Here is a 17,255-nt window from a genome sequence, read left to right as displayed (position 1 = left end):
AATAAATGACTGTAATATATATGTGATATAATATGCCCAATGGAACTAAAACATAATGAGAAATCCAGGCTAATCACTTGGCCTCTTCAGCCAACACCAGCCTACCTGATAGCAGACTTAGGCTGCTCCAGTGGGGCATCCCTAGAACTCTTGAGCATTGGAACAATGAAATCAAAATATAATGGAAGAAGACATAATGTCTCCCAGGCTCAGGGAACAGTGACTTAACCTGTAGTAAATCAGTGATATTAATAAATCTAAAGAGTGTATCATCAAAACAGGGTATGGTATCATGAAATTTAGAGAAAGGGGAAGTCAGAGGAGAATTTAGAATGTGAATTCAGCAATGTCCAGGGGAAAAATACTGAATCTGAGAGACATCAGACTAGAGACATATTTTCCACAGGGACATTATTGGTCTCATGATAATTAGATAAAATTGCCTACAAGATAACCTAACCTTCCTTTAATGTAATTACATAATTACCAAGTGACTATTTTATTACTAATTCAGCTTGCCATGTAACTGGAAACTAGAAAAGAGAGAGACAATCTAGTTTATACATCAATTCCTTGTGAGTTTAGTTGGCATCAGTCAGTCTTCCTGGATGGATCAATTATGGGGCACTGTCAAAATCAAATTGCTGACCATTGACAGGCTGTCATTCTTGAAAGCCAGACTGTCAGCCTTTCTCTAGGAATGTCCCTTATCTCTATACAGGATTATTGCTTAAGAGAAATTAGCCAGGCTCAATATAACAATTAAGATCCATTTAGTAGTTTATATTTTATAAAAAAGAAATATATATATATAATATATAAATATATAAATAAAATATAAAATATAAAAATATATATTTAAAAATACATTACACACGCACACACACACACACACACACACACACACAGAACAGCCAATCAGGAGAGTCATAGAATGGAAATGTAAGAAACACAAATAAATGTCACTCTTTTTGAGTATGGAGAAAGGGGGAAGGATAGAAAAAGGAAGAGAGTGGGGCTACTGTGAAGGACAAAATATGCCAACAAGGAATATTGCGAGGGCACACACAATGAATAGGAATAGGAAGTTGGAATCTGTGTCTGTCGTGCCTGATGCAAGAGGTGGTCTTTTTAAAAAAATAAGCCACAAAATTCCGGGTTTAAAAAAAAAAAATTCACGACATAATTAGCAATGCTTCCTGCCCTCTATATAAAACGTGGCTGTCCAGGAACCTCTACCTTCCTCTGCCTCTGCCCATGTTGGGGACAAAACAGGCTTTCTTAAGAGATCTCTGTGGGCTGCAAATCACAGTTTTTACTTGTTTTCTCATCGTCTTATATACACCATCAATCATACATTATTAAAAGCCAATTTTAAATAGAGAAACCAATACGATTTTCTTTGTTACTCTGAAAACTGACTTCTCTTTCATCTTGGGGCATTAATTGATTTGATTCAAAAGGTTTTTCCTGTTTTAAGATGTTCACTTTACGCTATAAATTTTTTGGTCTTTCTGTCTGTCTCTCTCTGCGGTCAGAAGAGCTTTCAAATGTTTTAAAAGTCGTGGAATGGGAAATTTTTCAGCAATTTCTATGTTATTTACAGAGCAGAGTTGCTATTAGGTAGATGGAAAACTTCAGCAGCAGGAACAATTTGTGCTCTCAAGTAGCAGACATTTTTTTCAGCAGTAAATTTATGGAAGAAAACCATGGTGAAAAAAGTACTTTTGTGATTTTGGGGTCTGTTTTATAAAAAATATCTTTGAAAGATATTATGTAATGATGGCTGTTTAAGTTGAAAACTGTGGACCTAGGCCCAGAGACCCAACCAGCATTCTTTGATTCAGCCCAGGCAGTCACATCAAAAGGGAAACATCTATCCTATAATCAGAGGGCACAGTTGCCATCACCCAAATGCCACCTGGATTTTCTTTTGTCTTCTATTTTCATTTGCAATTTTCAATCTCAGCAGGATCTACACTTCAAGGGACACTTACTCACTGAGAAACTGAAAGTCATTTTAGTTGGGCTGTGTCTTGTATATGCTTCACAAAGAGAGCTATAGCAAGAACAGCAAATATTTATGGGCCTGTAACTTTTTCCAGGTACCCAAAGTACATGGGTAGTTCTTTTTACCTTCTTAGTTTGAACCCACCTATTTCTTCACTGTGAACACAAAGATCAGATATTATAGAATGGGACAAATAGCAACTGAAGCCAAGGGACTGGAGAGAGAGAATGCAGGGAATGTTTAAGCTTGCTGCTCTGATTCACAAGATGGGAAGCAGTTTAGGAGATCCCACCTGAGGGCTTCTGTCATGGTCTGAATGTTTGTTCAAAATGCATATGTTGTAACCTAACCCCCAAGGTGATTATATAAGAGGGAGGCCTGGCCAGGCACAGTGGCTCAAGCCTGTAATCCCAGCACTTGGGGAGACCAGGGCAGGAGGGTCGCTTGAAGCCAGGAGTTTGTGACCAACCAGGTCAACAAAGTGAAGCCCTGTCTCTACAAAAAATTTAAACAATTAGTTGGGCATGGTGGTGTGTCTGTAGCCCCAGCTACTCTGGAGACTGCGGTGGGAGAATTATTTGGGCTCAGGAGTTTGAGGCAGCAGTGCACTATGACTGAGCCATTGCATTCCAGCCTGGACAACAGAGTGAGACCCTGCCCTGTTTCTAAAAAAATAAAAAATAAAAAACGAGGGAAGCATGTGAGAAGTGATTAGGTCATGAGGGTAGAACTTTCATAAACGGGGCCTGGTATAAGAGATGCCTGAGGAAACCTTTTTGCTGCTACTGCCATGTGGAGACACAAAGAAAGTGTCATCTATGCGAAATGGGTCCTTACCAGATACCAAATCTGTTGGTACCTCGATCTTGGTCTTCCTAGCCTCCAGAACTGTGAACAATCCATTTCCATTGTTTATATACTATCTAGTCTAAGGTATCTTGTTATAGCAGCCCAAATGGACTAGGACAGAAATTGGTACTGAGAAGTGGGGTGCTGCTGTAACAAATACCTAAAGTTGTGGAACCAACTTTGGAACTGGGTAATGGATAGAGAGTAGAAGAGATTTGAGGTATATTGCCATGAAAAGAGCCTTAAGGGCAATTCTGGTGAGGGCTTGGAAGAAGAAGAGAGCTACAGAGAATTCCTCAGTCATCTTAGAGATTGCCTAAATGGTCGTGATCAGAATGTTAGTAGAAATATGAATGGCAAAGGCCATTCTGATACCTCAGACAGAAATGAGTAATAGGCCCCTACCAGACATGAATCTGCTGGTGCCTTGATCTTGGACATCCCAGCCTCTAGGATTGTGAGCACTAAATTTATAATGTTTAAAAATTACCCAGTCTAAGGTGTGATCCAGAGCAGGCTCAGAAAGTTTTCTATTCAGATATGGTGGGACAGAGTGAAGCAGCAGCACTGAGAATGAAGAGAGACAGATTCAATGATATGCCTCTGTTTTATGAGAAAGGAGGTATGTACAGGGAAGCAGAAATAATTATCGGAATTTCTGGAACCTAAGTTCAGACTCTTGGCTCACCAAATAAAAAATTTAGGATGAACTTCTTACTGAAATGCTAGTTGCACGTACTGCAAATTGTTCATCTGAGAATAAGGAAGTGGTAGGTGCAGACAGAAGATAAATAGGTAAGAAGAGGGATAGGTTACAAAACTTGATCCTGTTAATTGGATATGTTAGATGTGAGTTTTCATTTTACAAAAACCCTTTTCACTTAATGAAAGGATTCATCATGTTTCTTCTCCATAATGATCACTTAAGGCATATTAAATATTTGACTTACAGCTCATCAAGAAGTTATTGTTCCATAAAACAATCCATACTAGTATTCCAAGTGGGAATACTACTGCCAATGAGGCCAGGCTATGATGTGATAAAGCTTAAAAGGTCCAACTCCAAAGAAAATATCTTAAGTTTCTCAAAACTAGCTAGAGCTTGTTCTGACTTTAAAAAAATACGACAGGTCCATAAGGATTCTTGCTCTTTCTTGGGCTTCCACTATATCGTCAGAAGCTCCTAAGGAGACCAAGTGAGGGAAGATTAACTGCATACTTTTGTAAAGCACAGTGAAATCATTTAACTGCTACCTAGAACAGAGAGTACAAACTGGTATACTATGGGCCAAAAAATTGGTTTTGTTGGATCACACAATGTTTCAAAAATGAATACTAATATTTTAAAATTAAAAGACTTCGTATCCAGTCTTTCAGCTTCACTTGAAAACTTCGAAGCTCTCATATCCCTGGGCATACATTCCAGCAAAAACAGCAGTAATCTTATAGAACAAAGTAGTTGTTGCCCTTTTAAAGCAAGGCATGTTTTCTCTGGTCTATGTTTTGATTTTGTCTAATATCCAGCCCTCTTCTTAAAAAAATTCAGTATTTTCCTGGGACCTGAGGTCTTTGAGTTTGCAATCCCTGGAAAGTAAATAATACTTGAAAAGAAAAAAACGCATTTAGGTAATCCAGGGCAGATATTAGTCATGACAAAATCACAGATCAAATCTTCTTTTTATCAATCCCTGTTATTTATTGCTCACCTGATTGTGCTTGTCCTCCATGAGGAGAATTTTCATTCAAGAAATAGTTTTGAGCACTTACTATGTTTTATGCACTGGAGATACAGCAGTAAATAAGGCAAGAAAAGTTCCTGTTCTCAAGTATTCTATATTTTAGTGGGGGGAAGAAAACAAGAAGCAAACAAATATGCAATATAATATCCAATAGTAATAGACAAAACAAAAAGAAGTGGAGACAGGTTAGAAGAAAAATAAAATGAAAGGTAATATCATTTTATATAGGATGGCCAGAAAATACCTATCAAGAAGATAACATTTAAGTAGAAATCTGTATGAAGGGAAGGAGGGAGTCATGGAGACAGCTGGAGGCAAGAGTGTTACAGACAGATGAAATAGCAAGTGCAAAGGACCTGATGCAGGACTGTGTTTGGTGAACATGAGAAACAGAAAGGAGGCTAGTGTGTATAATGTATGAGGAAAATTGTGGTAGAAAATGAGATCAGACGTAAGAACAGATTGTGTAGTGCCTTATAGGACATGGTAAAGATTTGGGATTTCATTCTTGGTGGAACAGGGAAAGAACTGTAAATGGAGGGTTCTGATCAGGGGGATAACATGACCTTGCTTACATATTTAAATGATCCTTCTGACTGTTGTGATAAGAATAGACTGTGAGAGGAAAAGGATGGAAGCAGGGAGACCAGTTAGGCTGTTACCATGATCTGGGTACTTGGTGCTGGTGGCTGAGAAGAGGATGTGGGTAGTGAAGGTGAGAAAAGTGTTCAGATTCTGAATAGGCTTTGAAAGTTAAGCCATGGGATTTGCTGGTGGAGTAGATATAGGATGTGAGTAAAGAAAAGAAAAAGTGAAGAATGACTCCAAGGATTTTGGCATGAGCAACTAGAACAATGGTGATGGAGATGGAGAAGGAGACTGGAGGACCAGGTTCGTAGGCAGGAGAAATTAGGAATCCTGTTTGGGACAAGCTAAATTTGATACGCCTACTAGATCTGTAAGAAGAGTTGTTTAGTAGGCAATTGAGTATACAGGTGGGAAGTCCAGGCTAGACATAAATTTGGGAGTTGTTAGCATATAAGTGGTAAGCAAAACCATGAGATGGAGATAGAATGAAATCACCTACTGAATGAGCGAGAAGAGGGGACCTGAACCCTGGGGAACTCCAATATTTAAATATTTGGAAGATGAGAATTAACATTGTCAGTTATCATGATTTAGACCAGTTTCCTTGTAGAAGCCATGTGAGGTAGCAGAGTATTATAGTGTGTCTTAGTTTGTAGTGTCAAATTCTTAGAAACTTTTAGGTGCTGCCCTGTGTTGCTTTACTTATTAAAGACAAATGGATTTATTTTAAAACTCAAATGAGGTTATTTCTGTCCACACAGGCCGATTGATAAGACACCCCCCATTATTTTTCCTCATAGCAGGTTTTTAATTATAACACTATATATCTTTTGCGGAATTTTGAAAAATGTTTAAAGTTGGTCTTTCTTTGCATTCTCACTCCTCCAAAAGGTATAAGCTCCAAGAAGACCTAGGTAGGTCTATCTTATTCGGCATTCTATTCCCCAGCATCTATCATAGTGCTGGCTGTAGCTAAGTGTTCAATAATAAAAGAAAAAATTAACCACTTATTTGACCAGAATGGGTTGTAAGTGCTTATTACTAGCTAGACACTGCTCAGTTTGATATTTCTGAGTATACAGAGGTATAACAGCAGGCTCTGATTGGAGGATCTCTAAGCCCGAAATAAGACTAAGATGAACAGAAACAAAGTGATCCTTGCCACAAGGTGTTTGGGCATGATCAATACCTGCCCTTCATGTGGTTCCTAAGTGGTTACCTAGGATAAATTATCCAAGTTCAGTATAATAATAAAGACTGGTTATGGCATATTTCATACTCATTATATCATTATTATTTGAACCTCAAAGTGACTCTGCAAGGTAGATACTATTAATCCTATTTCAAAGATAAGAAAACTAAGGTTTAGGGAGTCTAATAAGACAAGTCAGTCCTACTGAACCAGGATCTCCTGAATCTGGATCTTCTGACTTTACTTTCTCTATTAGACTCCTTTACACTTAAATACGCCTTTATTTTAAGACAGAATCAAGTCTAATGGAGTACGAAGTGGTGCTAGAGATATAAATGCATTATTTTCAGAATAATGATTCCTCTCTGCTTCTTCAAGAGCTGCTGGTCATTGTCAAGTATTAGGGCTGGCTGGAAAATATAAATTCCATCCTGGCCAGGAAGTACAACTAAGTGACCTTGCTGACTGAATCTGTTCTATTATTGCTCTAAAACCTAGGCAACAAGGACACTGATTGAGAACATTTGTTCTGCTACATTTGCAAAGCCTTTGCCAGATGTACATATACAGAAAGTATTTAGCCTTTTGCAGCAACCAAAAGTCATAGCAAGGTAAGAGCCAGTTCAGAAGCTACTCTAGCTGCTGAGATTGCTTGTTGTTTGTATATCTGTTTTTATCTCCTTTATATGTAAATTTAGAGTTTCTTTTCTTTGTTCATTATATACAATTTCCACCCTGTCTGGAACCAACTTGAGAAAGAGATCTCCATAAATGCCAAAATATTTAGAAATATATGCACCTGATAAAGACCTCTTAATACCAGGTCATATCATAAAATATAGTTTATAATTTCTATGATAATTATAAGAATATTATATGGGATTATTAATTTTTTATTTTTTAATCAGGGAATAAAAAAGCAACTGTGTTTCTCATCCAAAAAAAAATCTCTTGCATTTCATTTAAGCAATATAAGATATAAGAAGGCAAAATATGGAGAAAATATTGAATGTCAAATATATATCAAATTTTATGTAACACTAATAACTAAGGTACACTTTATATCACTGGATTTAACATATAACAATACTTCATATCATTTATCCACTTCCTAATGATATTGAAGATCATAGGTATTTTATGTTAATATCACAGCAAGAGAAATATCTTTCCTTAAAAAGACAAAGTGGCTAATAGAAGTTTACACTACATGATAAAATAAAGCCAAGAAATATCTCTAACTTCAATAATTGTTGATAGCTAAGCAAACCATGGTTATAGTTATAAAAATAAATACCCTTTTTACGCAGCAGAACACTGGCATGTTTCCGTCCATTTCGGTTTTCAACATGGCAGGTATAATTCGCCAGGTCAGCTTCCACAACTGAGTCAAAGATGAGTGCCAACTCAACTTCTTTTTCTCCAAGATGCTCTTTGAGAAGCCTGAAATAAAGAAAGTATTCTTGGCTGAATTAGCTTGATTTGGGCAGAAAGCAGCCATGCAAAGACTACAGATGGTCACACAGCTCACACAGGTCTCTGATGATGGGCGTGGAGAATCCTGACTGGGTGTATATGTGGGTGGGACCTTCAACAAGAAAACACAAAAAGTGGCTCTTGACATGAAGATAAGATGGAAAAGAAAAGAAGTGAATAATTCACTTGGCAAAAAGAAATATTAACATGCCACTAGGCTTTGATAAATAAAGTCAACATGGCTTGTATGGTGAAAAGGAGGAAACACTAGGTTCCATGCTCTAAACTAAGATCAAGAAAACTAATTGGATTTTTGCATCATGGCATGAAGGGAAAAAAATTTTAGAAGTATAGACTTTGTGGTAGAGGTTAGAGTTTTGATAGTAGTGAGGTAAAGATGTAAAGAAGGGGGCCTTGAATGTGGTTGCCTTAAGAGAAGTAAACTGAAAATTTTTAGTGGCCTTCTATCTCCATACATTAGTGATAAGCCTACTCTCTGCTTTTCTCCTGGCTTTTGTCCAACGCAGTAATGTGCTCTGAGCCCTAATCCCCCAATAATGCTAACACGCCCATGACCCTGATCTCTCCAGACACTGCTCCCCATCTGTCCCTTTGCTTTCTGCCCTCACAGGAGAAGACCTCTGTAACATTTTCTCCTAGCCTTGCTTTTTTTTAAAGCTGCAAAGGACCTTGTATGGCCAGGAACAGATGTTCTTTGCAGAGGGGCTGAAATGCTAGGGTTATTTCCTGAAGAGTGCGTCTCCTGTTTCTTTGGAGAGTTATATTCTCAACAACGACCAGCTACCTTCTGGGTGAGATGAAAGTGGGCACCCTGTCAACTTTTCTCTTCTTTCTCTTGCCTTTGGCCAAAGAAGGAGCGAATTATGAGTCCACATGGTGACAACCCTACAGTTTAGTTCTGGAGTAGGTTCTTAAATACGTATATGTTTCAATCATGAAATATTTTAGATGGAAAATTGGAGAAGCAGAAGTAATTCTTGCCTTCTTTTTGGACACCTGGTTATAAATGCAGGGAATATCTCTATGACTTACTGGCACTCAGCATAAAATTGGAAACATGACTGCTCAGACAAAACTGGGCTCTAAGTACAGGACTCCCAATTACAAGCTCAGGCTTGGTCTTTACAAAATCATTAACTCAATGGTGCCTTAATTTAACTCATCTTGAAACTGGTAAAATAACTGCCATACATACTTTAACTTTGTTGTAAGGGTAAAATGGGTTAAAGTGATTTGAAAAGTAAATAGTACTATGCACATGCAAATGTATGTTACTAAACACAAACATTTCATTATCTGAAGGTAGATTGTATTTTAGCTACTCCAAAAATATTTGTATTTACATTTACTGACATTTAAGATTGGCTTGACTTAACCTCTTCTTCTTCCCATTTGAGAGCAGGAAGGGCTTAAAGTTGAGTTGGTGGAATGGAATTTCTAAAATCTGAGTCTCTTGTACTAAAATCTCAAGTCCTTTACATTTATGTACCATCATAGAACCAGACGAGTATAAGAATTTTCTTAACTGCATATGGGAGAATACATCTTATGGTTAGTTTTTCTATAAATTGTTTTTATTTTTCCTGACTGAAGTTGTAGTTTCTCTTTTTGTCTTCTCTCCCAACATGTACCTAACCAAGACAAAATTGGACATTTACTACTTTCATGGTTTATATTGACTTTTGTTCTCTGTTTTTCTCCCTGATGTTGGTAAATAACACCACACTCAATTATTTTAGCTCTGTGTAACCTGCTGTGGAAGAACCCCCTGTAGTTCCAGAAGCTGCATAGGCACCACAACTTCAGTTTAATTTGAAGCCTCACATGGAGGGCAGCCATAGCCTCTGCCAGGCACAGGGTGGAAAGCTGATCCTGTTCTTCCCAACCAAGCCTTTCCTTCTTCTAATGCAGTTTCCAAAAACAGCTCTTCACAGGCTGCAGAAAGAATCTGGAGAGAGGATTTGAAAAATGATCCTTGGTTCATCTATTAATATATATGAGGTGTCTTAATTATCAGCTCCTGAAAAACCTAGGTGACTTGTGTTTTTTGGAATTAAAGATCAAAATGGTGTTTATGACTACAAATCACTCAATGGAGCAGTCATAATTTTCTAGCAAATATATTATTTTTAATTTTAATTTTAGGTTCAGGGGTACATGTGCAGGTTTGTTTTATAAATTGCCTGTCACAGGGGTTTGGTGTACAGATTATTTTATTACCTAGGTAATAGCATAGTACCCTCCTGCGACCCTCCAAGACTTTCAAGTAGGCCCCGGTGTCTGTTGTTTCCTTCTTTGTCTTCAAATGTACTCAACATTTAGCTCCCACTTATAAGTGAGAACATGTGGTATTTGGTTTTCTGTTCCTGTGTTAGTTCCCTTAGGATAATGGCTTCCAGCTCCATCCATGTTGCTTCAAAGAACATGATCTCATTCTTTTTTATTGCTGTGTACTATTCCATGGTGTATGTGTATCACATTTTCTTTATCCAGTCTACTGCTGATGGGCATTTAAGTTGATTCCATGTCTTTGCTCTTGTGAATATTGCTGTGGTGAACATACCCATGCATGCATCTTTAAGGTAGAACAATTTATATTCCCTTGGGTATATACCCAATAATGAGATTGCTGAGTTGAATGATAATTCTCTTTTAAGTTGTTTGAGAAATCGCCAAACTGCTTTCCACAATGACTGAACTAATTTACATTCCCACCAGCAGTGTAGAAGCACTCTCCTTTCTCTGCGACCTCACCAACATCTGCTATTTTTTGACTTTTTAATAGTGGCCATTCTGACTGGTGTGAGATGGTATCTTGTTGTGGTTTTGATGATCATTTCTCTAATAATTAGTGATGTTGAGCATTTTTACATATATTTGTTTGGCTGCATGTATGTCTTCTTTTGAAAAGTGTTCATGTTCTTTGCCCACTTTTTTATGGAGTTTTTTTTTTTAATTTTTTTTTAAGTTCCTTATGGATTCTGGATATTAGTCTTTTGTCAGATACATAGTTTGCAAATATTTTCTCCCATTCTGTATGTTGTCTGTTTACTCTGTTGATAGTTTTAATTTTTATTTATTTATTTTTTGCTGTGAAGAAGCTCCTTTGTTGAATTAGTCCAATTTTTCGAATTTTGTTTTTGTTGCAATTGCTTTTGGCATCTTTGTCATGAAATACTTGCCAGATTCTATGTCCGTAATGGTATTTCCTAGGTTATCTTTCAGGATTTTTATAGTTTTTGGTTTTACACTTAAGTATTTAATTCATCTTGAGTTGATCTTTGTATATGGTGTAAGGAGTCCAGTTTCAATCTTCTGTGTATGGCTACCCAGTAATCCCAGCACCACTTATTTAATAGGGAGTCCTTTCCTCATTGCTTGTTTTTGTCAACTTTGTCAAAGGTCAGATGGTTGTTGATTGGTGGCATTGCTTATGTTCCATTGGTCTATGTGTCTGTTTTTGTACCAGTACCATGCTATTTTGGCTACTATATTCTTGTAGTATAGTTTGAAGTCAGGTAATGTGATGTCTCAGGCTTTGTCCTTTTTGCTTAGGATTGCCTTGGCTATTCGGGCTCTTTTTTGATTCCATATATATTTTTAAATAGTTTTTTTCTAATTCTGTGAAGAATATAACAATCCATCAATGATTCTTTTGCAGTCTTTAATAAGTGCCTGGCTCTGGGCTGTATATTTGGCATACAAGAAATAGGAACATTAAAAGATGTGGTCCCTTCTTCCATTAAACTTTAAAATTTAAATGAGGAGACACTATGTACACAGTTGCAGAAAATTATAGAAAGAATAAGGCAAAGCATGGTGGTACACTCACGCTTATGACAGTATGTCATAGAATGGAGAGACTACTGTTGACTAAGTTATCTAAAAAATGCCTAAGAAAATTCTCGCTAAGTGAAAAAAAGGGAGGGTTTTCCAGAATAGAAGACAAGAGTAGGTTTTTGCAGAATGTGTGAAAGAGAGGTATTAAAGAGACTGGTTTCAGAGTAGAGGTTATAAGTGAGGGAATCCTGAGATATATTTCAAATGACCTTAGAAGTATCTCATTCCAAGTATTGATATTATATGGGAGGGTAAGAACCACATGCATTTTAAATTGATTATTGAAACATAATAGATGTACAAAAAAACTCACCTATTTAATGTATACAATTTGATGAGTTTGTATATATGCATGCATCCATGGCAGGTGAGGGAGGGGTAGTAACCAGAGGGGTCTAAATATTAACATTAAAGGCAAGTTATAGTAGCAGTGAACATTGGTACAATAAAAAGTAACCAGTTCAGGTGATAGACATCACTATATTCCAAAATTTTATTTAGATTGGTACTATTATTACAAATTAATACTATGAAGAGTTTGGAAATTGTCCCTCTCATTCTCACAAAAAGAAAAAAGGTGAACAAACTGAAAATTATCAACTTTTCTTAAATCCCTCAGGTAACAAGTCACAGGGCAAACTTCTGCCCCAGAAAGTTGAGAGAAAGGCAAATACAGAGAATCACAGTATACTGGAATGAGATCCCCAGGAGCAAGGCCTGTACCAGCACAAACACTTAAAATGTAATAGATAAATTCCTGGAGACCCACCATGAACTATCTTGAGAGTTAAAAACAGCATGAGACCTATATTTAGGGGGACCCCACAATTTTGTGAGTTTTGCCTACATAAGCGCCACTAAGTTCTTACTGTGAAGATTGGAAAAAAGATTCCCTTATGCTTCTGGCAGGGGGAAAGGGAAAACTGACCATTTTAAAATGAGCCCAGAGCACTTGGTTCTCCTTTTAAAAGTGCTTGTTGATTGAGTATAGTGGTGCATGCCTATAATTCTAGGCTTTAGGAGGCCAAGGCTAGAGGATAACTTGAGGTCCGGTGTTCAAGACCAGCCTGGGAAACATAGCAAGACCCCATATCTACAAATAATAATTTTTAAACATTAGCCAGGCTTGATGGTGTGCACCTGTAATCCCAGTGAGGCTGAGGTGGGAGAAACACTTGAACCTTGGAGTTAGAATTTGCAGTGAGCTATGACTGTGCCACTGTACACCAGCCTAGGTGACAGAGCAAGATCCTGTTTCTTTTCTTTTCTGAGATGGAGTTTCGCTCTGTCGCCCAGGCTGGAGTGCAGTGGCGCCATCTCGGCTCACTGACAGCTCTGCCTCCCGAGTTCACGCCATTCTCCTGCCTCAGCCTCCCGAGTAGCTGGGACTACAGGCTCCCACCACCACGCCCGGCTAATTTTTTGTATTTTTAGTAGAGACGGGATTTCACCGTGTTAGCTAGGATGGTCTTGATCTCCTGACCTCGTGATCTGCCCGCCTCAGCCTCCCAAAGTGCTGGGATTGCAGGCGCGAGCCACCATGCCCGGCCCTTTTCTTTTTCTTTTCAAAGGCTTGCTCTCAAGGGAAACCACTTTATCGTGACCTAAACTACTTTAATTTTACCAAAGCCTAGCCCACCTGGGAGAAGGGAAATGACTACTCTAGTCTTCCTCTCACTTTAGGGGGAATCTAAGAAACACTTATGAAGGTAACATACCAGGGGCACAAGCTCACTAAAGGATGCGACATCATAGAATTTTGAAATATGTATCACAACATCAATCAGGCTCCTGTATAATAATAAGGGATTTTATTTGGAAAAACAAAAAACAAAAAACCTGCAAAGCTCAGACCCTATTTAAGAAGTAATCTCGAGGAAAAATCAAACAAAACAGTGGAGACAAGAACAAAAACACTAGAGGCAATTTCAGCCTCTGACAACTATAGCTATACCAAAGAGTAAACACAGTCTAACTTTTAGTCAGATAAACATAAAATCTCACATTGAAAGCCTATTTACTTCAGTTACTTTTACCCAATATACCATATCTGGATTTCAACAAAAAAGTCACAAGGCATATTAAAAAGCAAAGCAAAACAAAACAAAGCAAAAAATCCCCACAGTTTGAAGACGTAAAGCAAACATTCAGAACCAGACTCAGATATGGCAGAGATTTTGAAATTACCAAACTGGAAATGTAAGATAACTATGATTAATATGTTAAGGGCTCCAATGAAAAAAGTGGACAACATATATCAACAGATTGGTAAGGTAACCAGAGATGGAAACTCTTAAGAAAAAATCAAAAGGAAACTCTAGAAATCAAAATATGTTGACAGTCAAAGAATCAATGCCTTTGAAGATATGTCAATAGAAACCTCCTAAACTGAAATTCAAAGAGAAAAAAGGACAAAAAATGTAAAAAATGCCCAATAATTTAGGAACAATTACAAAAGAAGTAATATGCATATAATAAATACCAGAAAGAGAAGAAAGGAACAGTAGAAATATTTAGCTAATAATCTTGGAAAATTTTCTAAAATTAATAACAGACACCAAACCACAAATCAAGGAAGCTCAAAGAACACAAAGAAGAATAAATACCAAAAAAACTACACCTAGGCATATCATTTTCTAACTGCATAAAATTAAAGACGAAGAAAATCTTGAAAGAAGCCAGAGGGGTAAAAAGAAATACCCACCACAACTATAGATAAAGAAGAATAGGAAATTCATCAGACTTCTCTGTGAAAATCATGCAAGCAAGAAGAGGGTGGGGTGAAATATTTAAAGTGTTGAAATAAAACAATTACAAACCTAGAATGCGATATTCAGTTAAAGTATCCTTCAAAGGTGATGGATAAATAAAGACTTTCTCAGACAAACTAAAACAGGAAATTTGTCACCAGTCAACCTGTGTTGGAAAAACTGTTAAAAGATTTTCAGAGAAAATGAAAGTGATATATATCAGAAATTTGGATCCACATAAAGAATAGTGTTAGAGCAGGGATAAATCAAAATAAAATAAAATATTTTATTATTCTTATTCCGTATCTAACAGGCAACAGTTTGTCCAAAATAATAGCAATAATGTATTTGGTGATTATAGCTTATAAATAGGCAAATTAATGACAGAAATGTTACAAAATGGTGGAATTGGAAATACTCCGTTATCGTGCACCAGCACTACTTGCGACGGGGTAGAGTGTTATTTGGAAGTGGACTTAGTTAGAAATGTATTTTGCAAACTCTAGAGATAAAATTAAAATTTAAAAATATAATTGATATGCTGTTTGAGTTCATTCTCACATTGTTACGAAGAAATATCGGAGACTGGGTAATTAATAAGAAAAGAAGTTTGATTGGCTCACAGTTCCACAGGGTGTACAGAAGCATCTGCTTCTGGGGAGCCCTCAGGCAGCTTTTACTCACAGGGAATGGCAAATGCAGAGCAAGGCAACTTCACATAGCAGGAGTAGGAGGAAGAGAGCGGTGGGGAGGTGCACACTACACACTTTAAACAACCACATCTCACAATAACTCACTATCACGAGAACAGCCAAAGGGGATGCTGCTAAGCCATTCATGAAGGACCACTCCCATGATCCAGTCACCTCCCACCAGCCTCACCTCTAACACTGGGGATTACAATTCCACATGAGATTTGGTGAGTACACAGAATCAAACCATATAACATGCTAAGAGAGAAGAAAAAATAGAATAATATAAAATGTTCAGTTAAAACTAGAGAAGGCAGAAAAAGCATGGAAAACAAAAAAGGAAACAAAGAATAAGAGCAATGAATAAAAAAACTGTTACAGTAGATGTTTAACCAGCTATATCAATAATCACTTTATTTTCTATTAATACATAATATTTTTAATTTATGGTGTACATTTAATATTTTGGTACATATACAGAATGTGTAATAATCAACTGAGGGTGTTTAGGATAGCCATCACCTTGAGCATTTATCATTTCAATGTGTTGAGAATATTTCAAGTCCTCACTTTCGGCTATTTTGAAATATATAATTCATTGTTCTTAACTATAGTCACCATTCCCTACTATTGAATATCAGAACTTATTCCTTCTATCTAACTATATATTTGTTTCCATTAACCAACCTCTCTTCCTCACCCCAGCCCCACACTCACATCTTTCCCAGGTTCTGGTAATCATCATTCTATTCTCTACCTTCATGAAATCCTTTTTTTTTTTTTTTTTTTTTTTAACCTCCTACATATGAGTGAGTACAGGGCTTATTTCACTTAACATAATGACTTCGAGTTCCATCCTTGTTGCTGCAAATGACATAACTTCATTCTTTTTACAGCAGAATAGGATTCCACTGTGCAAATATACTACATTTTCTTTTTTTTTTTTAATTATTATTATACTTTAAGTTCTAGGGTACATGTGCATAACATGCAGGTTTGTTACATATGTCTACTTGTGCCATGTTGGTGTGCTGCACCCATCAACTTGTCAGCAACCATCAACTCGCCATTTACATCAGGTATAACTCCCAATGCAAACCCTCCCCCCTCACCCTCCCCAAGATAGGCCCCAGTGTGTGATGTTCCCCTTCCCGAATCCAAGTGATCTCATTGTTCAGTTCCCACCTATGAGTAAGAACATGCGGCGTTTGGTTTTCTGTTCTTGCGATAGTTTGCTGAGAATGATGGTTTCCAGCTGCATCCATGTCCCTACAAAGGACACAAACTCATCCTTTTTTATGGCTGCATAGTATTCCATGGTGTATATGTGCCACATTTTCTTAATCCAGTCTGTCACCGATGGACATTTGGGTTGATTCCAAGTCTTTGCTATTGTGAATAGTGCCGCAATAAACATATGTGTGAATGTGTCTTTATAGCAGCATGATTTATAATCCTTTGGGTATATACCCAGTAATGGGATGGCTGGGTCATATGGTACTTCTAGTTCTAGATCCTTGAGGAATCACCATACTGTTTTCCATAATAGTTGAACTAGTTTACAATCCCACCAACAGTGTAAAAGTGTTCCTATTTCTCCACATCCTCTCCAGCACCTGTTGTTTCCTGACTTTTTAATGATTGCCATTCTAACTGGTGTGAAATGGTATCTCATTGTGGTTTTGATTTGCATTTCTCAGATGGCCAGTGATGATGAGCATTTTTTTCATGTGTCTGTTGGCTGTATGAATGTCGTCTGTTCATATCCTTTGCCCACTTTTTGATGGAGTTGTTTGTTTTTTTCTTGTAAATTTGTTTGAGTTCTTTGTAGGTTCTGGATATTAGCCCTTTGTCAGATGAGAAGATTGCAAAAATTTTCTCCCATTCTGTAGGTTGCCTGTTCACTCTGATGGTAGTTTCTTTTGCTGTGCAGAAGCTCTTTAGTTTAATTAGATCCCATTTGTCAGTTTTGGCTTTTGTTGCCATTGCTTTTGGTGTTTTAGACATGAAGTCCTTGCCCATGCCTATGTCCTGAATGGTATTACCTCGGTTTTCTTCTAGGACTTTTATGGTTTTAGGTCTAACATTTAAGTCTCT

General features: G+C 37.2%; 1 protein-coding gene across 1 annotated transcript in view; it reads right to left on the bottom strand.

Moving 5' to 3' along the window:
• The window catches only part of IL1RAPL2 (interleukin 1 receptor accessory protein like 2), a 1,281,282-nt gene that overhangs the window by 19,999 nt on the left and 1,244,028 nt on the right, over positions 1–17,255 (bottom strand). The window contains exon 8 of the mRNA XM_025372668.1: positions 7,677–7,822. Within this exon, the coding sequence (XP_025228453.1) occupies positions 7,677–7,822 (146 nt within the window). The remainder of the gene's footprint in view (positions 1–7,676; positions 7,823–17,255) is intronic.

This window comes from Theropithecus gelada, chromosome X (genome assembly GCF_003255815.1).
Source record: "Theropithecus gelada isolate Dixy chromosome X, Tgel_1.0, whole genome shotgun sequence".
NCBI classification, from domain to species: domain Eukaryota; kingdom Metazoa; phylum Chordata; class Mammalia; order Primates; family Cercopithecidae; genus Theropithecus; species Theropithecus gelada.
Note: the sequence above shows the minus strand (reverse complement) of the source record. Positions and strands in the feature narration are given on the sequence as shown.